General features: G+C 45.1%; 1 protein-coding gene across 12 annotated transcripts in view; it reads left to right on the top strand.

Moving 5' to 3' along the window:
- The window catches only part of EXD3 (exonuclease 3'-5' domain containing 3), a 295945-nt gene that overhangs the window by 56860 nt on the left and 217010 nt on the right, over positions 1-22075 (top strand). For 11 of the 12 annotated variants that reach the window (XM_075519656.1, XM_075519655.1, XM_075519660.1 and 8 more), the window contains exon 3: positions 10253-10367. The exons of the other annotated variant lie outside the window; for it this stretch is intronic. In XM_075519656.1, coding sequence (XP_075375771.1) covers positions 10331-10367 — 37 coding nt within the window. In that variant the 5' untranslated portion in view covers positions 10253-10330. The remainder of the gene's footprint in view (positions 1-10252; positions 10368-22075) is intronic. 12 annotated transcript variants of the gene reach the window in all.

The following is a 22075-nucleotide window of genomic DNA, read 5'->3' as shown; positions in this document are numbered from 1 at the left end:
CAGTCATTACCAGATGGTGGCAGTTGATCTCTGATTGCTGCAGTTCCTGCTTCTCCATCCTCCATGTCATCCAGTGTTCCTCCCTCCTTGCTGCCTTCTGTCGCAGCATTTATCCCTGAAGGAGATGCGAGGACCCATAGGTAATGATGTGGGTAAAAGACAAACAGAAATAAGAGTCAAAACTTACTAAAGCAGGTAGCTTCTTGTTGACAAGGTGTATCAGATCTCAGGTGAGAAAAAACTGTGAAGAAAATCTAGGTCAAGCCTGATGAGATAACCTGGAAATTAAAATGCCAATAGCTTGTGGGACTCCTGAATTCTGAAAATGTTGACAAGGCGTAATAGCAGTGCCTTTGGGAGGCAGAAAAGGAGCTTGCCCATAAACTTGAGTGTTGCCTGAAATCTGTGCAAGCTGCAGAGCTGCTGGCTCCGCTCCGGGTGTGGGCAGCCTGTTAGTAACTCCGGTTGAGGACGGAAGATGAGGAGCTGCAGACAGTTGGGATCTGAGGGATTTGCTAACAGAGGAAATGTTGATTTGAGAGGAAATCCTTGGATTATTCTGCTTTGATTCTAGTAGCATTTAGACGTGGTCTGGAGTGAAAGTAATCAAGGAGAAATCAACACGGCAGAGTTAAGCTCCTTTGAGTGAATAGAAAGGGAGATTAGCAAGGGAAGCAGATCAAGATGGAGAAAATTTACTGGGTTGCTGAAATTACCCATCCATCCTGTAAAGGCTTATGTGTTTAGTGTTGTGTCTATAGCTAGAGCTATTCAAGCAAAGCCCTCAGGAGAAGAAAAGCTTCAACTCTTTAAAAAAAAAAAAAAGTGGTTTGTCAAAGACAAACTTTCCTCCCTCCCTCCTCCTGTAAATGCCATGATTCTTAAAATTGTATCGGTTTTGTCTGGGAGTTTGCTTGAGCATCTGTCAGTCAGGAAGTGATTGTTTTTACTGCACTTTTACCAACATAATTGCACATCCAAAACTTTGTAGTGTAGATGTGGCTGAAGAGTCTCTCTTAGTGATCCCTTGGGAGCAACCCCCGAAGTGAAGTATTCGGCAGGAGGTAAGGGTTCAGACCGTGTTCCTACATGCATCGATGATCTGTGTGTGTCAGTGCTCTGACTCATGTCTGCTGGCCAAACAGCTGCAATAATTTAGGAGATGACTGTCCCCCACTGTTTATTAGTGCTGCAGAAGGAATGTGTCCTTGTATCTCTGTTTCTTTAGCTCAGAGCTCAGCAGTTCTGCACAAATACTTTCACCCGCTGTTCACATTAACATGCCAAAACTGAGAGCTGAGGCATGGGGCGTGCAGACCTCCAGCCAGCTGTGCTGTCTCCTGGCAGAGCAAGGTGGGACAAACAGCTGGCGAGAGCAGCGTCTTCAGCTGCCACAGCTACGGTTGCCAGAGCCTGTCCGTCAAAGCCTTTAGGAGTGTCAGACTCTGGAGGATGGTTAATGCATTTTAAAAAAAGGAAAGAAATCATTTTATGCAAGATGATAAAGCTTCCTCAGCAATCCAAGAGAAAACGTTCAGACGCTCTCTGTCGCAGAGCACTGAACAGATGTTAATAATGCTTAACAGTGGTGCCTGAACTGGAAATCAGAGTGCTGGGAAGCAGACACAGAGCCTGAAGAAGTCAAAATGAAACAGCCCTGGCTCTGTTCTGGGAAGTGGTGAAGTCCCATATTGAGTCCCCAGTGGTGGTGTGCTTACAGTGCTAACACAGGCTATTCTAGGACTGGAAAAAAGAAAGCAAAGTAAGCTTTTTTTTAATTTGAGAGAGAGCTCAAGAGATACTGAATTGTAAGCATTTACAGTAACTATGCTGTATCTCCTAGTAAGAAGGATTTACATGTTACTATCACAATGGTCTTGATTATTTAGTCCCCTGGCTTTTTAATTTTTTTCAAATTTTTTTTATATTATAGTGGTTTTCAGTAGTGGCCAACAAATTGGAATTAAATTTGTAAAGTGTGTTCACCCTGACCTGTTTTTCTATTTGCTGAGAACTTTTTTTTACACTTTGATTCTGGTTGAAATTCTGCATTGCATATTTCCAAAGCTTCCTTAGTTTTTTTTGAGGTGCTGGTTTGGAGGTGGAATGATCCTTTGGGATTCTTGGTAGGTTAAGTATAACCTGCATGTGTTTGAAATAGCATTTAGAAAGGACCAGTGTCTCTCTTCAGCCTGCAAGCTGTCTTTTGGTTTACCCAGCATATGCTAACGTCAAGCAGGGCTTGTTCTTCTGGCCTTTCCTTCGCACAAATAAAGAAAAAACAAGAAGCAGAAAAATGCAGACAGTAACAAGGCTGAAAATCAATCTCTAAAGTTAACACATCTCAGAAGATCAGGTTTCTGTTTCGCTGTTGCCTTTGCACAGAATATTCTCTGTTCTTGGTGTTCATTGTTCCCCAGGAATCTTCAAGCACAACACAGCAGGGTCAGGATGTGTCGCGTTAGTGATTCAGCGAAGCGAACCCCTTCGCTTCTGGTGTCTGCTGAGTACAGAGAGTGTGGGTGTCACTGGTCACCTTCAAACACCTCAGTGTATCTGGGTGCTTTTCCGTGAGACACCATGGGCACGTTGCAGGAGTGGTGCTGGGGTACCTGACAAAGGTGTGTGAGATGATGTCTTCCCTTTCCTTTGTCGGTGCCAGGTTGCGCTGGTGGAGGGGGGTGGCACAGAGCCCCCCTGCCAGGCACAGCTCTGGCTTCCACGCGCTGCTGCTGCTCCTCCGCCCCCTGGTCCTCCTGCCCAGTTCAGGGACATGGAGGGGTCCGATGCTAGATGCTGTGTGACAAGTGTGGGGTGGGGACTGCTGAGGGAATTGTGCATCAAAAGCGTGGGACTGGAAGAGTTCGGCCTTCCAGGGATGATAGACTCTGTCATCGCCGGCTGATACCTGAGCAGGAACAATGTGCTTTGGTTTATTGCCCATTTCATTCTCCAAATTACTGTTGGAGTTTAGGTCACCTCCCTGGTACGTACCTTTTCAGAAAGAAGGGAGAGGATAGATGCTGCATGCAACGTGCTGGGGGTCGTTGGTAGGTGGAAAGGGTGAGAAATCCAAGGGGGTTTAGGTAACACCAGAGACAGGAGCGTGGGGCACCTTCCTTTACGCGGAGTGCTCAGTTACTGGAGCAAACCAAGGGGAAGAAGAGGCATCTGTGATTAGTATAATTTTATGGAAATATCTGGCCAAACAAATAAGAGAAAAGAAATGTTAAGTTATGAAATGTTCATCTGGAAAAGGAGATGTGGATTACGTTAGCAGGGTATGGCCCTTCCAGCCTGAAACTTCTGTGCATGCCCTGGGCACTGGATGGGCTCGCAGGGATGGGACAGGTCGGTGGTGGTTTGTCAGCAGAGGGTGCCAGAGACCAACAAACAAACTCGCTCTCCTTCAGCCCCAACGAGAAAAGCAGGTGTGAACGGCAGCACCTTGTGTTCTGGAGCCAACGTCCTGTCTCGGGGCAGGAGTGCGGTGAGGGAACCACCTCGGACCCCCTCGAAGCCTTGCCCTGAGTTTCAGCAGTGGCTTTAGTTGTGCTGGTTATTTCCAGGATGAGTTTTCCAAGAGACTGAATGTGATTGAGGCGTAAGTAGTATGAGATGAGCAGGGAGAGCTTGGTCTGCGGAGCGGTACCCCTTTGTGTTGCTGGCAGAATAGGAGGACTTCACACATACTTCAAGAAGGTGGGGGGAAATAAGAAAAGGCAGCGATCAACAGCTGTAGTCCCACGCTTGGATGTGTAGGCAAGTTCGTATCTGTGCGTGTAGTCAGCCTGCAGGAGCCTCTTGGTGGGAGTGGAGATTTGCAGGTGAGGAGGGATGTCTTCTGGGAGTCTTTTAGAAGACGCCAGAAGTGTGGTGACAGAGGAGGCCGCTGCCAGGCTTGTTTTTTGTCTTGGTGCAATGAGCCTCTTCTTAGATGCTCTGTTGCAATTAGCTTCCAGGAAGGCAGATAGCAAACTGTCTCCCAAGTAACTCTGGAGGTTGCAGGGATACCTGGGAATCATCTAAAGTATTTATTTCGTCCTACCTGTCCATGACTCTTCAGATCTACAAGAAGAAAGGGCAAACGTTATTCTTATCAAATGGCCTGATAGGCAAATACCCTGTGCATGTGCCTGGGCCGCTTCCCTCTGACTCACACGTGCCTTAGGAGTCACGGTGTCCTTCCAACAGGAGAGCTTTGGGGCAGAAATCACTGAAGCATCACATTTAAAGGTCTTCCTGGGCTTTCAGAAACTGAAGTCCAAGCTGTGAATTTTTTTTTCTTCTTTTTTCCCTCCTTTGGAAAGGAGGACTCATCTCACTGCAAGAAGTTCTGACAGATTGTCGCTGCCCACCCTCTGGAATAACCCTCCTCGCTGTGCTGCTGCAAGTTGAATGAAGTAGTGTGTGGCTGCATTAACTTCAGTCGGATGCTGCTGGTAAACTGTTTATCCTGGCTGGAAGGGAAGCGGTGACCCAGCCGTTTGAAGTTGCTGCTTTTATAATGTAGGGTCAACTCTACTGTCAGGAGTAAAACATACAGAAATTAGCTGCTGGCCCGTGATTTGCACAGTCAGCTGTAGGTTATGAAAGGCTGGGTGTGAACTTGGTTTCAAATATTGCTCTGCATGGTTGGTACCTGCATACGATGATTGTTTTATTCTTGGTATCCTGTTGAAGCCGATGATGTGCTGGACAGTCAGCGTGCATGCAGGAAGACATCTTCTCTGGTGTACAGGGCTTTCTCCACGGGTTCAGGTTTTATTTATGCCCTTGGTGTCACAACTATTTGCTTATTGAGGTTAGAAACTTGGACAGGAACTTCCATTAAAATACATTCTTGTCAAGCTGGCGGGTTTCACCATGCTGAAGGGGATAGCCTTGATAATCCAACAGGCTTTGATAGACATCTGTTGGTATTTTGTCAGCTGCTTTCTAGTTTTAATGTCAGAACTAATGAGGCGGAGGGTGTATGCTAGAACTGTGTAGCTCTACTGGTTTCTACTGTATTTGTTCTGTTTTGAGCCTTCAGCAGTTCCAATGAACCATATTATGATAATAATGGTATGAATGATTAAATGACTCCCATAATTGATCAAAAATCAATAATCATTTAATAAAAATGCCATTAAACCGAAGTGGAGAAAGAGGGATCTCCTTCTTAGAATGAACCCAAATAAAATTAATCGATACAGAAGGCAGCTTTTAGCTGCAGGGTCTTGTCCTAGCCTGTTCCCAGAAACACAGCTCGAGCCTTGGCTTCTGCTGTGCCGATGTTCCTGCGGTGCTGCGCGGCCCTGTCCGGCCGGGAGCTCGTCAGCCGGCCCGCGGGGTCCGGTGGAGCCTTGCCTGCTTCAGGATGGTGGTGAGGAGCTGAGGTTGCCTGTGGCTCTTTGCACTGATGCAGCGTTGCTGGCAGGCACTGGCTGACAGCTGCTGCTGCCTTTTCTTTCTTTTCTTTTTTTTTTGCTGGTGTCAGTGCTATTTTTCTGTATCCTTATCACAGAGAAGTGAAGTTTCTATTTCTGGGTAAAGATTTGTGTGATAAAGGAAAGACTGTAAAAATAGGTGGAACTGCTATTTGCATTTCAGCCTGTGGTATGAAGAGGCCTCTTTGTCACTTTTGCCCACTTTGAAATAACATAGGCTACTGAGATTGCTTGTAAATAGGCTCAGTATGCAGGTAACGTGTGACATACTGAAGTCTGAGATGCCATGATTCAAGAGTGGAGCAGAGATTTTGAGTGGTGTAGCTTAGCTGGTGTGTTATGAAGAATAAAGTGTTGGGTTTGTGGCTGATGGGAGCCTAAAAGCCAAATCTGACCCCAGGGCTGCTGAATTGGGTTTAAGTACAGGTTCCAAAGTCTGTAAAAGTAAATGAAAAGACACCCATGGTCTTCAGATAATGCTTTTGTTAGGACTTCTAGGACTACAGCTCCTTCACCCATACTCCTAACTAATTTTTTTTCTGCAGAGGGATCTGTAATGCTGGATATCTTTTGCTGCGTGTGCCTGCATGTTTTGTAACAATAAAGAATTAAAAGGCAGGTTGCAAAAATGTGAGATAGGCTTAAAAATCACAGTATGGAGAAGACTACAAATAAACTTTGCTTCCTAGTATTTGTCTTCCGGTTTCTAAAGCTTTAAGTTACTCTCACTTCACATTTTCAAATCTTTTTCCATAACCAAGCGGAATAGAAACCTGCTTTTTTGTTTTGGTGACATTTTCTGAAAAGAGATAAGATTTTTTACACAGTCTCTTCACCCAGCTGCTGGGCTTTAAGGAAAGCACCAGCTATGGCAGGGCTTGAGATAACAGCACAGGAGGTGACCCTGCAGAGGGTTAACAAACTACCAGGAGAGAGATTTACTGCTTTTCTCCTGGTGGCTCCAAGCCGAGGGTTCAGGAGTCTCTTGTTCGCTCCAGCCCCGTGATGGCCCTGCTTGAACTGAAATCGCTCAAAAGGAAACCGGTGGCCCCCAGTTCCCTGTCTGGTGGCGGCTGTGGCCTCAGCTGCTACTGAGGAAGCAGGACCATGAACTCTGTCTACACAGTCAGGTGAAAAAGCCTCCCCGTCCACCTGAACGTTACTTCGCCTTTGGGGCAGTTATGAACTGCAGGCAGGGGAGGTGTCAGGCATTTACTAGACATTCGTCCTTTTTGCTTCAGACCGTGTGCATTATTCGGGATGACTGGGTGCAATCGTTTGCTTATTTTCCTTAAATATGAAGCAAAACACTCCTGTATGATACTAGTCCCCAAATCAAGAGCTCAACAGTGACCACATCTGCTCTCGAGAAAAATCAGGAGTCCCTGGAGAAGCAGTTTGGCAGCTCTTTACAGGAGCTGTTTTCTTTAGTTGTTCCATGGTGGGTTTCTGTATGGGGAATGCTTTGAACCAAGCAGAAGATCTCCTAACAGCAATTGCCTTCTAATGTGCCATTATTCACCACTGTAAACTGATCACAACGTCCTACAGGACTGAAGATGCGGAGTTACCTTCTCCCTCTGGACACACTTGATTTAGACCTAAGTGGGGCTGACCTAATAGGAAAAACCACAATCTTGATCCTGACTACAAAAATAGCAGGCAAGGAATGAGAGAATAGCCTTTTTAGTGAAGAACAATTGAATTACATTTATTATTCCTAAATTGCTCTTGTATGATGTAAAAAAGCAAGGCTCGAGGGTTTTTAGATAATGTCAAGGTTGAAAGAAGCCTTGAGGAGAAATTGTGACCTTTTTTTGGCTGTTCAAAAGAATGGAAGTAGTGCCTCAGAGTGTACTCTGGCAAGAAACTTGCACTTTATTAAATTATTGGATGTGTCTGATGCCAGTGATGTGAAAAACTACAAAGTGGTGCAGAACAAAATTGAGGCAGGTATTCTGCAGCAAGCAGGGATCCTGGTGGGGTGAAGAACAGGGAACAGACTGGGGATAGCATGATAGTTTCTCTGGAAATCTCAGGCGTTACCCCTGGGTAATAAGGGTTGGCTGTCTTCAACTGTGTACATCCCAAATGTAAGCATTCTTTTAATATACAGTCTTCAAGCATACTACAGAATCGCAGAACAGTTGAGGTTGGAGAGGACCTCTGGGGATCGCCCACTCCAGCCCCGTGCTCAGAGCAGGGTTGGTTCCAGCAGGTTGCTCAAGACCATGTCCAGTCAGGATGGAGACTCTACAACCTCGCTGGACAGCCTGTTCCAGTGTTTGCTCACTTGTACAGTAAACAAACAAACAAAAAAGTGGGGTTTTTTTCCTAATGTTTAAACATGATTTCCTGTATTTCAGTTCATGCCCATTGCCTCTTGTCCTGTCCCTGGGCACCACTGAGAAGAGTCTGGCTCCGTCTGACTCTTGTATCCATGTAGATATGTTAAGATAAATACAAAAACTGCAGGCAATTAAAGTAACACAGAAAGAATGAGTGGATGATAGATTCAAAATACCAAACTTCAAAGCAGTAGCATTTGATTTTGTTTGATACCGGTGCTTTGCCTGACACTTTCTGATGCGTTTCTCAATGTGCTGTGGGACAGCAAAGCCAGTATGTTCAGCTATGGAGTAAAGTAATGATAGAGGGTGGGTTTCATCTGGTTGGACATAGATGCCTTAATCTGAGGTTGCCACTGAGACCCTCTAGACAGCCACCAGAGAGAAACAGGTTACTCCATGGGTGTCTTCTTCAAGTCATCCCTGTTTGGGTGAGCTCCCTAGAGATGTCTCTGTATCTCCACTGATCAGATGGGGAGCCCAGATGGTCAGGTGAGATGCAGGTGTCCACACGTGATAGACGGATCCCACACAAAGTGCCCTTGGAGGTGCTTTGTTTCTCCAGAGCAGCACCAATACTCCCTGCATTTGCTTTGAGAGGTGCTTCTGGCATGATTGGAGATCAGTGGGGATCAGTCTTGAAGCTTAATGAGCAAACAGAGGAGATTGTCGTAGGGAACGGAAGCTTCCAGGTGTTCATGTGGGTGCATGGTGGGATGGCTCCCCAGTTAAGCCTCTGGGGCTGCCCAGAGGCCTCTGGCTTCTCCTCTGGGGAGAAGACTGCCTTCCCGTGGGACTGGTGTGTCCAGCAGAGCCCATGGGGCCCTGCCTGTGTCTGTGGGATGGACCTGGCCCTTAGCTGTCCCATGGCCCCATGGCAGCCCCGTGCACTGGAAGCTGAGCACGTCTCCTTTGGGTCTGCTCTCGAGGCGGCTCGCTGGAGGTAGCTAGCCCTATCTGCTGTTCAAAAGCTGCTCTAGATCTATGAACATGACCCCAGGACGTTGTGATTGAGGGTTTGGTTCCCTGCCCCTCAAGAGTCAGTCCTGCTGGAATTTCTATACAATGACATTTGAAAGGGAGTGTAAAAGAAATCTTGTCAGTTCTGGGAATCTGCCCAAGCGCGTGTTTGTGTCGGTTACTGTGGTGGGGTCTTGCGGGATGCAACCTGTAAAGCCATTGCTTGCAAGTGGGGAGATTCTTCTCCTTTGCCCAACTGCTGAGCAGAGCCAAATTTTTCGGAGCCCTGGACCATGAACTTGCCAATTCAGTGGGTTTGTGTCCTCTGACAGATCACGGAGCAATTACAATCCTTTTCATTTTCTAGGTGGCTAATGGGGTAAACTGCATTTAGGCTAAAACATATTTGTTCCACTTTTGGTATCTTCCCCCCCCCCCCTTCCTTTTTTTTTCCCCTAATGACCTTAAAGAAAGCGAAGGTCCTTTGCTAGTGTAACACGTTGAGGTTAATTCTGACCCACTAGATCACATACTACAGCTGCTTCCACTTAGCAGCTTGGCGTGAGATGCTTCCAAACGTGACCTTCACGGTGCCTGGTAAGAATATAAACCTCTTGAATCCCCCTCTGAGTGACATACACCTAATGCTAAACATGGGATAGATGTTTTCAAAGTTCCGTGTCATCTTTAGAAGAGCAGGAGGCTATTACTCTGAGGACATCCGGATGCACTGCTTGTTCTGTGTAATGTCCTGCTCGATGGCGTATACTGCTGCTAACAACAAAAAACAATATACTGATGTATACCTTTAGCCTGTTGTACAGTGACTTAAATCACTTGTTGTTATTGCTAGTCCATTTGTATTTTTCTAAGCATTTGTGTTCCACCAGCACACTCAGAGTGAGTACTCTCGAGGGGGAATTTCCTTCCTGATAAACAATTCTGCAATGTGATTCAGCAGGAAGGATGTGGTGGTTAAGGCACTGGACTGGGATTTGGGAGACATGGGTTCTGTTCCCAACTCTACCACAGTCGAGATGTGATGAGTGGAAGGGCAAGCAAGCAAAGAGGAGGAGGTGTTTAGCTATGGCAAAAACATACTTTCACGTGGACTGTTTGTCCAGTTTGGAAGTTAGATAGGTCTGGGTTTTTGTTTGGTTAATCAAGTAAACAGTGTTAGAGACTCCTGTTTGTGCAGTTGAAATCTGAAAGCTAATCTTGACCTATTCCAGGAATCCAGACATTGTTTTCACTACATGTTGTTTCAACTTGCATGACATTTCAGATGCCACTTTTCAGTGTTTCTTGGTTGACTTAATTCACCGATTCAACATTTTGTTCTCTGATCTACAGGCAACGTACTATGACTTCTACGCTAAGTTGTATATGCACACAGTTTCTCCACTATCTTGCTTAGATACAAAGGCAACAGACCACACACAAGATATTTCCTTTGTCACACAGGGTGAAGTTCCTACACTTTGGTAGTTATACTACATTTTTTCTTTTCAGAAGCAAGAGTTTGGGCTACCAACTCTGAGCTGTAGACCACTAAGCTCAGCATCCTGATTTGGTGCCACCTTTGGGAGGATGAATCAGGACAGTGACTCAAGTGATCAGCCCACTGGTGAGTTTTCTGCTTGTCCAAGTGTTTGCCTATCTTCTCCTGTTCTTTCAACATGATTTGCTTTCCATTTATTTTCCTTAGTGCTATTGGAGGAGAGTGCTGAGTCACAAATAGAGCAAAACCTGTGAATTCAATGCTAAATTGCATGCCATGAAGGTTACTGGATCTTTGAGGTTTCCTGGTCCACATCTAGATATCAGCATTCTTAGAACTGTATTCCAGGTTGAAACTTTTTATAACAACTGTTTTTATAACTTCTTACCAATTCAGAATAATACATGATTTTTATTGCTGTGTGTTACACAACTCATTCAGATTTTATCCATAGTTTAGTTTTCTCATTAATTGCTTTTGTAATTGCTTTACCCTATAAAGTAAGGTCCAGGGAAGATGCACGCTCATACCATTTTCATGTACGTCCCACAAAGTTTCAGTGTTACGGTCCTTGCCGGAGAGATTGAATGGACAGGAATTTGTTACTTATTCTGGCTCAGTGCTGCCATAAATTTAGTCTCCTCTTCCATCGCCATCTTTGGTTATTGGAATTCAGTATCATCTAGTGCTTCTGGCAGTTTCTGCAAAGGAGAAGGGCCTGGGAGGCGGGTAAGCCAGAAGCAGTGCCTGACGGCCTCCCAGGCTCTTGCTCAGCTGTGTGCTTTTTTGGATGTGTAAAGGGGCATTCTTAGTTCTGACGTGAGGGCTATTTTTTGACAGTTTCCATTGTTCCCTACTCTTTGTTAATGGGTGAGGTCTTTTTGTCTGATTCCTTTTTCAGAAATAGAGGCTGTTATGAGAGCTGTCTGCTCACAGGTTTGGTGATTTTTCTTTTGCTGTCAAGAGTCCTGAGAGTTTCTTCCTCCCTTTTTCAGACTCGCTTGGGCAAACTCGTCCAGACAATATCTACCTGGGGGGATTGCTAGGATATCCCCTTGCTGGGATAGCAAGGAAAGTGGTGCTCATCGCCACCACCCTTGTGCCATGCTCTTGCTGTCACAGTCCACGTGGCTGTAGGCAGAGCAGGTTGATGAGTCTGGGGTTCCGAACACCTGCCTACACCACAGATCTTGCTGTTGTCTATGGGTTTGAATCTGCGAGTTCAAGAATGGAAAATTTTCAGAAAATTCCTATGGTAACATGGAATATCTATTCTTTAATACTCTGCACATGTTTTCATTACTGTGAACAGATGATGATTACGCATCAGGATGTCATGAGGATTCATGAATTATCCACAAGAGGACCTAGAGGCTGGGTCTTTGGAAAAAGACATTCAAGGAAAGTCTCCATAACACAAACCATCCTGGGTGCTCGTGAGAAATGTGTGGATTGCATGGTCGGAATATTCATAGATTGCTCACTGCAGCATTATTTTTTGTAGGGGTAATAAATGTTATGCTTTGAGTTTAGATCCACTCTCTAAAACAGGGACAGGAATGAAGCTGTCAAGAGGGACACATTTCCAATGTACTACTTGTGTGGATTTCACACCTTCTGTGGAAGTGCTTAGTGCTGGTTGCTCTTGGAGTCAAGATACTGGGTTAAACAGGCCTGATCCACTGATGATTTATATCTTGACTGAAGATACGGATCTTCAAATTTGGACCTCCATTTGTTCAGCTTCCAGCACCAGCCCTCTGTAGCCACCTAGTATGTTTTACATTGTCGGTTCATTTCATTATCTAAGCCCTGCTACCACTGTAGCTATACTTAGAGAGGAAGGATATTATAATCTTGTGAAAGATTAAAATATTTTTACTGTAATCCAGCTGGAAGGGTAGGACTTTTCTCAGGGTAAGGGACAGCCAAGGTTTTTCCCATTCTGTCCTCCCCTTGTATGCAGGAAGGAAGTGCTGGCAAAGGCCCCCTCGGCTTCCTGTCGACTTCGGAGCACATTTCCAGACACAACCTTCTCCGCCATCCATCACCCAGCCCAGCCAAACAATCACGGCAGTGCAACGGGAAGAACACACGTCTCGCATAGACACGCGGGAGGCAGCGTGAGCGCAAACTGCTGGGATTCGTGCACAAGCCAGTTTGATCTGTAGGCTGTGTCTGACAGCAGGTTACTGAGGATTTTCTTCCCTCCCCTTATAATCAAGTACGTCAATAATCAAAATTCCCCTTTAGAAGAAACAGCTTAACAAAGAAGAAAAGGGGAAAAAGAAGGAAAAGGGCTGCTGTTTAGTAAAGAAGCTACTGCACTGACAGGTTGTGGAGCCTTAAGCCAAGGAAACGACTGGGGATGCTCTCTGGTCCAGAGCACCCCAGGGTGATGTGTGTGGCCGCGGGGGAAGGAAGCGACTGTTGTCTGGCATGACAGAGGCAGAGGTTTCTGTCAGGTCTTCAGGGTAGGGCAGTGATGAGGCCAGCACTATCTGTGATGCCTTAAAGGAGGAGGAAATAAATAAGATGGAGGCCTCACCGTTAAATGAATCACCTTTGCTGAATATGATTCTATGCCTCTCTCCAAGAAAAGGCTCAGAACTGAACTGTAATCTTCTTCTTGTATTACTGGTTATATTTAAAAGCTGCATTACAATATTTAGATAATATTTTCAGACCTTGTCTGCTCTGTAACCTTTTTTTAACCATTCCTTAAAACAGCTATTTGGTTTTATTTTTTTCAGTATGGCTTTAGTATTCTCACCAACTTTGAGCTGGGAATTTCATTTTGGTTCTGATAGCAAAAGCCTGCAAAGATCAGCTGTTAAGAGATGATGAGCAATCACCGAAACACCTCTCAAGATCACTGTATAATCCTGTTGTACAACTGGATATGACAGAATATCAAGAGTCTAACTTGACAGAGAAACAACTTTTCAATATTTGAGGCTTAATTTTCCTTATACGTCTAGCTGAATGCTTTATGTGTAAGGCTGAGCACCTAGGTTAGTCTTTCTGGGTGCGAGCACCCACACAGATAGAGCCCTGTCTGCATTACCATGTTCTCACTCTGCATTTTCCGGCAGGTGTTTTGGAAGCCATCCTACTGTTCTTTGGCCTGAGATACTCCAAAGCTACCTCCTAGTAGGTTGTGTCCAACAGCAGGAGGACTGGTTTGTACTTGGGAATGGAACGAGGGGGAGGCAAAGCCTATCAACCACCACAGCAATTACACCTGCCCTCCTTGTTTCAAATCGATGCTGCCCATGTTGAATTGTACTCTGTGTTTGAGCCCCACCTCTGAGTCAGCTAAGCACATCAGCTTGTAAATTAGTGTGGAATTAAAACACCTCCAAGACTTCTCTGTTTGCGTCATTGGGGGGCTTGGGGTAAAATTCAATTCAGAGTCCAGCTTAATGGCAAATTTAAAACTTACCCTGAAATTTCAGCAGTTGCTCATAGTGTAAGAAAATAATATTTTGTGGGGTTGCATTTTTCCTGAATTCACTGACACTACAGGATTCCTTCAACCTTTCCTCTGACTTTTCTCTCTGAAAAAGGCTACTGTCAGTAATTTCTGCAGCGTGACTATCTTTGCAGTGTGCCCAGTGTACTCAGAGTCAAAATAGTATTTACTTAAGGCTACGTTTTGGCAAAGCTGGGATGAAACTTGAGTATGAGTGTAAGCTCTAGAATTAAAGAAAGAGTATGTTGTTTTAATGATAAGGGTTTTAGGCTAGAGTTGTGGAAGTTATTGGTGAAGACTTTCCGGAAGCAAATTGCGTACTACTGAAATCTGGCCACTCTGACCCCCATATGCATACTGGCCAATGTGGTGTTTTTATTTGTAAAACATCTTTCAGTACAGTTTATGCTTTTTATACTTTTTTTGTCATGTAAAAACCAGTGTGTAACTCTTAACAGTCTTGATAAGCAAAAAAATCCCCAGCTCTGTGCTGGCTACCTGCACGAGCACCTCGTCTGCCCAGCCAGACGTGCCTTTCTGTGGTTATTTCATTCCTTCTCCTCTGTTTCACATTTTTATTGTCCTTTGTCTGGGCTTGCAACAGGCATGGGGTGGGGAGTAAGCTCTTTAAATGCCTTTACAATACTCTGTGGGACAGAAATTATTTCTTATTTAAGGTCTCTACAGAATGCAGTATTATGGAGTCCTCATTTAAAATCTCAAGGCATTTCTGAAATGCTAACAATAATTTTTAAATCTACCAGAAATGCACATGAATAACACCAATTGAAAAAGAAAAGAAGGTGAAAGTTACAGGGGGTGGGAAGGATAATAAGCAGCAGTAAGAGCTCTGTGTTTGTGAAAGCAATAACAAAACCAAAAAACTTACCCATCAGGGCAATGGCATAGAACTAGGGAAAGTTAGGTTTCCCCACTGGTCAGGGCTGAAAGTAGATGCTGTCAATTAAGTTGTCAACTTTAAAAGAAAAAAAGCAAAACTCAGCAACGTAGTTTCAGGTCCTGCCGTAGACCTGAAGTCCCCAGACAGTTTGTGGCATTTGGCAGTCTCATTTCCCTGGTTTGTGAAAGGATTAATCTTCCCCTTTGTGAAGCTGCTTGACTGTACATGGGAAAGTGCTCACATTAACAGCATGCAAAATTTCTTAATTTCCTTCTAGAAAATAATTTATTGTGTCTTTGCTTATCCTGGCCATCCTGTTTGGAGGAAGAAGACACCACTCTAACGGGCAGTGGGTGCAATTCTGCTCAGTTCCTACATGCACTGATCTCTTATTTATTTTATTAATCTAATTACGCACTGTGACAGCAATGGGTTAAAAAAAAGAGACAGGACTGTGATTTGTTGACAGTGTCCCTTTTAAGTACAAGAGTGCCAACTCGAAATCAATCCACCGCATGCTAGCCGAGCAATGTAAGGAACGCGGGACAGCAGTAACATGATCAGATTTGCTGAAACCACCGAGCAAAAGTGCTGTTGCGCTGGGAGAAAAGACTGTGGCTGGGAGGACTGGTAATTCTCAAAGAAGTGAAAGCAGGCAGGGACTTGCGAGCCCCTTCTGACATGTGCTAGTGGCTGTCATGGTTCATGGCTCAAGGGAAGACAAGTCCTCAGGACTGCCAAAGTCTCTGAAAAGTCAAAGAAATAGGCTTGTGATAGTAAATGCTGTTTGCCCAGGGATACAAAAACACTGTGTGACTGAGAAGAATTATGTTTAGATTGGACATGTGGTCATAGGCCATAAACTGATTGATAACAAAGAAGTTTTCCATGCATTGCCTGCTGGTCTCTACATTCCTCTTTGCAAAAAGGGATGGAGTATAAGAGCTGTTTCCTCCCACTCTGGTTCTTTCACATAAATCTAGTGAAGACGAGGGCCAAGTTAAATCCAACAGTCCCAAACAACCTTCACAAACTCTAGCAAGGTCCAGGTAACAAACATGGGAGGAAAAACACACTGGGAAATCAAACAAGCAGTACTTATGAGAAAGACTGGAGGTGAAACTGCGTCCTACAACCCAGGACTGCGTTACTGCCTCTTGGTGCCCGTTACCATGCAGCGCCTTGAGAGATTACAGGGTTTTCTGCATCCTCCTTTCCCTGGCTCCACAGCCCGTCTTCACTAGGCAGATGTCCTCTTCTGCAGCTTGACAAGAACCTGCAGGGTGGTGTGTGCTCTGTAGGAGCAGAGGGGGCTGCCTGCAGCACGTAGCTGCAGATCTTCTCACCCAAGGTGTCTGCTCCTCAACAAAAGGGTTTGGGAGTAAGAACACAGCCTCCGTTTGTGTGCGGGAGGGAGGAACGACTCTGCCACTGCAGGGATTCATTTGTGTTTTAGTGGGAACTGTGAGGCAATAGAAATGTCCTGCTCTGAGTCTAAAGCAGTGTTTGCTGTGTGTGTGATTGTGCGTTCTTTTAAATTAAACTATTTTGCAAGCACTTCCTTCCTGCATTTCTCAGAAGGAGGGAGGGGGTGTGTGCAAAGAATGTTTAACTGCCTTTGACGGAGGAGGAAAACTGAAGAAAACAAGAGATGCAGTCCTAACTACTGACCTTTTACTTGAGCTTGGTGATGTTTTTCAGCAGCAGAGCCTCCAGGGAGTAACAGCATCCTCCTTGCTATTGTGCTGCCTGCCCAAAAAGGGGGCTAAAGTTCAGCTTTTATGATGTTCTCACTCTGGGCTTGTGGGAAAAAGGCCACATTCCCTTTCTTAGGTCATACGAGTGCAAGAGATGACAGAGTCCTACAGTCTAACCCCAGGGCATTAGGCCAGTTCAGAATGAGACTGGGATAGACAGCTTGGTAAATATGCAGCCAGCTTTTTCTCCTTACGGAGATTCACAGCAGGTGGGAGGGTAATTTACATTGTTAAATTAAAAGGCACTGATTTATTTTATGTTGGTGTGTTATTGTTTCATAAAAGCACATGGGTTGCCATTAGTCATAATGGATTCTTGCACTTTATTGTTAAATACTCCTTTTCCACTTCGGTCGACAGTTACTGGAAATGAATGTTATCCACTAAGACAAAAACAAGAGGCAAATAAGCATAAAACAAAACCCCAACCTCCTCCCCAACAAACCACAGGTTTTTAGGGAACCCTCCACAGTTCTGAAGATTGAGATTATTGCAGTAGATGTTCTCAAATTGTGCTCCTTGTCCATCAGACTGCTTATTCCCTGTACCACACGGAAGGGGCTAGAGAGCCATCGGTCCCTTTGCTCACTGGTTCAGATCAGGCTCCTCATCTCATAGGGGCCACCTAGTCTTTGCTCAGCGCTGTGGTAGGCTGACTGTCGCCAGTCCCCTTAGCAGCTTCTACTGTTTCTATCCATTGAGGTTTCCTTCAGGTTCCTTCATTGTTGAAGTGTCGTTCAGTGATACTGAGCTGGTGTTTCTAAATGGCACGATCCTGGCTATGGAGAGATGGTTGTGCTTCCTGAAGAGTCGAGGAGAGGAGGAGGTTCTGCCTGGAAAGGCTGCTTATCTTAAGGATAGATACTGTCTTAAAGTTATATAAGCCATGCTGTTTAAAAAATTAAATCTGGATGATGCTGACGTCCGTCTGTGCACTTGCATCCTTTCAGCAGTGCTTGCAACTCCTGCTCAAGGTGCTCAAGGTGCTGCAGCATCTTAGCCTGGCCACGTTGTGCTGCAGCAGACTAAGAGATCCCGTCTTGTGGCTGATGTATGAGTTTTACCTTAAGTTGGAGCCTTCTCTTTTGCATCGTAGAGCACATAAACTCAACATTGTACCTAGCTACCCTGCAGTTCATTGAAGAATATGCATCGCTACCTGTTATATAATTAATAATGTGTATCTCTATATGCTATAAGGAAAGATGTGTGCTTTGGCAGAACGGAGCAAATGGAAGTGCTGACTGATCTAGTGGCTTAGTTGCAGCTGCAAGGGAAAGGTCTTTCTCCCTGCCCTTCTCCCTCACGCCCTTGTACCCAGTCCTGGGTACATGGGTACTTGTACCCAGTCCTGGGTACATGAGTCATCCTCTTTGCTCCAGTGCTGCTACCTTGGACCCTTCACAGAGTTTGTTCAATTCACTGGCCCAGCAAGAACTGATCTGTATTTTGGCTAAGTTAGTTTATTGCCAACAGCTTCGGTGGGACTGGCTTGTAAACAGTCCACTGAGGACCAGAGCCTGCGCAAGCTGGGGCAGGGAAGGGGCTTTCCACATTTCAGCAGGGCGAGCTGCTGAGTGGGGAGGGTTCAGGTTGGTTGCTGTAACTGCACCCGCATGCGATATGCAATAGAGATGTAACGAGGACGAGTCACTTTGCTTTTGCACCAGCGAAGTGGTGAAATACAGCCAGATATTAATTCAAAGTACTTGAAAGACGTGTATATGCCAAAGCACACCTTTGGGTGGCTGTTTTATGGGTGCAGACGTGTTAGGTGTCCCCCCCTCAGTCATGCTTTCACCTTCCTGGGTACCACACACCGGTGACATGCGGGCCAGCTTGACACACCTTGTGATTTTCTTTTTCGGTCTTTTAACATTGAGCGTTGCCTATTTGCAGTGTCTTCCAATGACCGACCCTCAAATTTGGTAAATACAAATATCTAGTTACCTGATATATGCAGGCAGATGTTTGGGTTGTGGAGGAGAGAAATGAGGTATTTGGAGTCTGTAAGCTCTCTGGTATTTCTGGTTATCATAGTGAGTGGCAGAGTACAAATTAATGCTGGGAAAACAGGCTTGAAGATGAGCGACGTTTGCCAGGAGGTTTGCCACAGATGAGAGTTGGACCCATGATGTGAAGCCAGCGGGCAGTGGCATTCAGATAACCCCAGGAGTGTGTCTGATCAAGGCAGAATCACGTTCTTTTAGCCAACTTGAAATTGCTTAATATTAATCTGTCTTTCTGGCTTACAAGTACTGATTTTCATATATACACGGAAATGCCTGTGGCAGCCTGACATACAGTACCGTCTTGGCATAGGTGCTGGATACACGCTCTTGCCCAACTGCCCACTCTCCACCATCAGCTAAGTGGTGAGCGGCTTTAGTGGCTGTGGAAGAGCCACTGTCCCTGTTGACTTCCAGGGAGAGAGCCATTTTACAGAATTGTAGGCTTTGGCTCCACAGATCATTCATTTAACCTTATTTGATTTTGCCTAATTTGAGGAGGTATCTCTTTTCATTTTCTTCTGGATGCTCTTTGTACTTAGCTACACAGACATTGGGAGGGAGAAGAATTTTTCTAAATTGTTTGTTTTTTCTTGGGGAGAAAGAAATTAAGATTTATTATTAGTTTTCTTTCCCCAGGGCTCTACCTCAGAAAAATCTTCTGTAAAGCAATTTTCAGCTTTTACTTCAAGAAGTATGTAGCAAGCTATCAGTAATTCAGCATAACAAAAGTTCACGCAGTTCAGAGCTTTCATGATTACAGAGGAGCTTTTCTTGGGATTTTTAAAATGTCCTAGACACAATTAAAAGAATTTCTCAGCAAGGAGAGTGCAAGCTGGGGACTCTCCAGCAGATGTTATCACTCAAGGAAAACTTTGTTTGGCTTGGCTGGGTCCTGCCTTCATTCCATGCTCTTTGATCCCACCGCTGGTCTTTGTCTCTAAGTCTTTTGCAGTGTCTCTCTGTCCGTCTTTGTCTCTGTCTGTCTTTCCCTCTTTCCATCTGCTCCGCATTCCCTTGCAGGCTGAATGGGACAGCGTTAACCTGGCTACTTCCAAGACAAACAGCGAGTCAGATTGAAAGAGGGGGGCCTTTGGCTGTCATGAGACTTCGTGGTCACTCACTTCCTAGAATTAAAGGCTGGGAGTTGATCTGTAAGCCAGCCAAGCTGGAGACAATGATTGGGTTTCCATTTTGTTCCTTTGATACTGACTTAAATATGTGCACCAAATGGGAAAACAAAATTTACATAAAAATAAGTAGAAATCCACCTTCTTATACAGATCTATTCTACCCTGTGTCTTCTGATATGGATAACACGGGTAGCAAAAGTCATCCGTTGTTTCCTAAAGGACTTGAAATCAGGCCTGCTCTTAGAGAACTGATTTGTAAATGAAATCCTGACTGTGGTGTGGGCTTTTTGGTAGCCCTAAGAAGATGGGACTGGTGCAGCTGGAATCCCGGTGGGCGAGAGGAGACTGCACAGACGTGTAGCGGCTCCAGGCACGGCTTGTGGGGGCCGTTGAGAGTTCCCGTGGTCCCTGCCACCCAGGAGGGTCTGTGCCTTCACTGGGGGCTGCAGGCTGGGTTTCCAGAGCTGCTGATACAAGGCTAGAATAAGTTAGAAGTAATTGTTAAAACAGGTGGACCCATACTGATGTGAAAATGAGGGAGGTCAGAATTGGGCACCTGTTCTCGTTTCCTTGGGGGCTCTGCTGGAGACTTTGGGTAACCTGCTTCACTTCCCAGTGCCTCTGTGTGGAAGAAGTGCAGCATCTTTGTGCCTTATAAACTGTAATGTATAGCCTGAGGTGCAGCTTTTCAAGGAAACCAACACCTGCTCAATGTAGAAAAGGAAAAAACAAACATGGAGGGCTGTTGTCTTCGAAGTAATACGCGCTGTTGGCAGCTCTTTATGATAGTGGTTCATTCAGCACTGCTGCTGTGGGGTACCTCCTGGTAGCATCATTGGCTTGCAAGAAAGTGTTGAAGTGGTCACAGTAAGGACTGTAAAAGGACTGCATTTGGGAGATCACCACATCCTTGGCTGCGTGCGAGTCTGATAGGGAGATTTCAAAGATCTTTATCTGAAATGTCTTTGAAAAAAAGAAAGTGGTGGTGGAGGAGGGCAACCACTTTGAAAGGATTTTAGGTAACTGCAGCTCACAAACACATGCAAAGAGTGTTAGATTGTTCAGGTAGCTTTGTGTCAAACTTGGTGATGTTTTTGCAGTGCTAGGGAAGCCAGTACAGACTTCCTGAGGTGTTTGCTTTGGTGCTCCCAGAGGTCCAAAGCCAGCTTCTTCTGAACCAGCTGCAAGCTATTACGGCTCATAAAGTCTGTTGCAGCTCCTGGATGGGGGATGCTCTAGATAGCACAAAGAATTGTTGAAGGTAAGTATGACATTCAGTCACATCCCTCACACTGTGATCCCTTTTCGGGATGGAGCTGTTGTGACAGTGCACAGGCACTTGGATCTTTTCATCCCTAGCAACTGCATGGTGCTCTCCTTGGAGAGCTGTCTCAGCCTACCTCCTTCCACTCCCCACGGCTCACTTGTTTAAACTGTTACTGAGTCCACATATTTATTATCCTTTGCTTCAATATCTGATTGTACTCATTTTCTATTTTAAGGGGTTTTGCATTCTCTATTACATCATTATTATTCTAACTATGTGCTCAAATAGGTCTGTGGTGGCCGATGTACTATAAAACAAAGTATTGTTAATACCAGGTCTTTCGTGTCAGGCCGTGTGTCTAGCAGTGTACAATGACACGATTGTACTTTGAGTGATCGGGGCACTGTGGCGTATGGTCTGGTTCTTCCATGGGATATGATGACATGCAAAAGACCATAATGAGTATTATATTTTCAATTATATGTGCATTTTAAATAGGCAAAGCTATGAACAAGTAAGTATGTGAAAGATTGTTGACCTTCCCTGTTTGACAGTTATCAGCTAATTCTTGGACATCCCAAGCCAAAATATTTAGCAGTATTAATTTTCCTGTGAGGCTGAAGACTGAGGAGACTTTAACTCCAGTCGTTGGTAGTTCCTAAACCGGAATGACCCCTCAGGAAAGTCAGGCTGAAACATGCTATCCTTCTCCTTCATTATTTTTATTTGATTCCATGTAAACCATTCTGCTCTGAGTGGTTTGTATACTTCAAATGTCTCCTAAGACACAGAGCGATGTCCCACTTCCAGCCTCTCACCTATTCGTTCCGGCTTCCTTGTTGAACTCCCTGTTCTTCCTGCTACTGCAGCAAGGCAGCCACTGGCAATTAACTTTCCAAGCCGTACTTCTTTTAGGTTTTTCTAATATACCTGTCTCTAAGTATACCTTATCCTTTCTCCTTGCTTGTAGGGTGCTCTTTTCCCAAATGAAAAGAGGCGATGTATTAAAGCAAATGCAAGTTGACACTGGGTCGCCTGCGGGCTGTTCAACCAGTTCCTGGTTACATTATCATGATCCTGCCCTGTAGCTGGGTGTTTCTAGCTGGGTGTATTGCCCATGCGTACGGGCGACAAGAGCATGAGTGTGAAGACCAGTACCTTTCCCCTGCTCCAGCACCACCTCTGGGACAACGTTGTCGTGCTTTTTGGACATGAGCTGGTTTTCTGCTTTAAACTGCAGTGTGCTGCTAGGCTGTACCAGCTCATGTTGGTTAGTGGACAGCAGTGATTGC

This window comes from Mycteria americana, chromosome 17 (genome assembly GCF_035582795.1).
Source record: "Mycteria americana isolate JAX WOST 10 ecotype Jacksonville Zoo and Gardens chromosome 17, USCA_MyAme_1.0, whole genome shotgun sequence".
Lineage (NCBI taxonomy): Eukaryota > Metazoa > Chordata > Aves > Ciconiiformes > Ciconiidae > Mycteria > Mycteria americana.
Note: the sequence above shows the minus strand (reverse complement) of the source record. Positions and strands in the feature narration are given on the sequence as shown.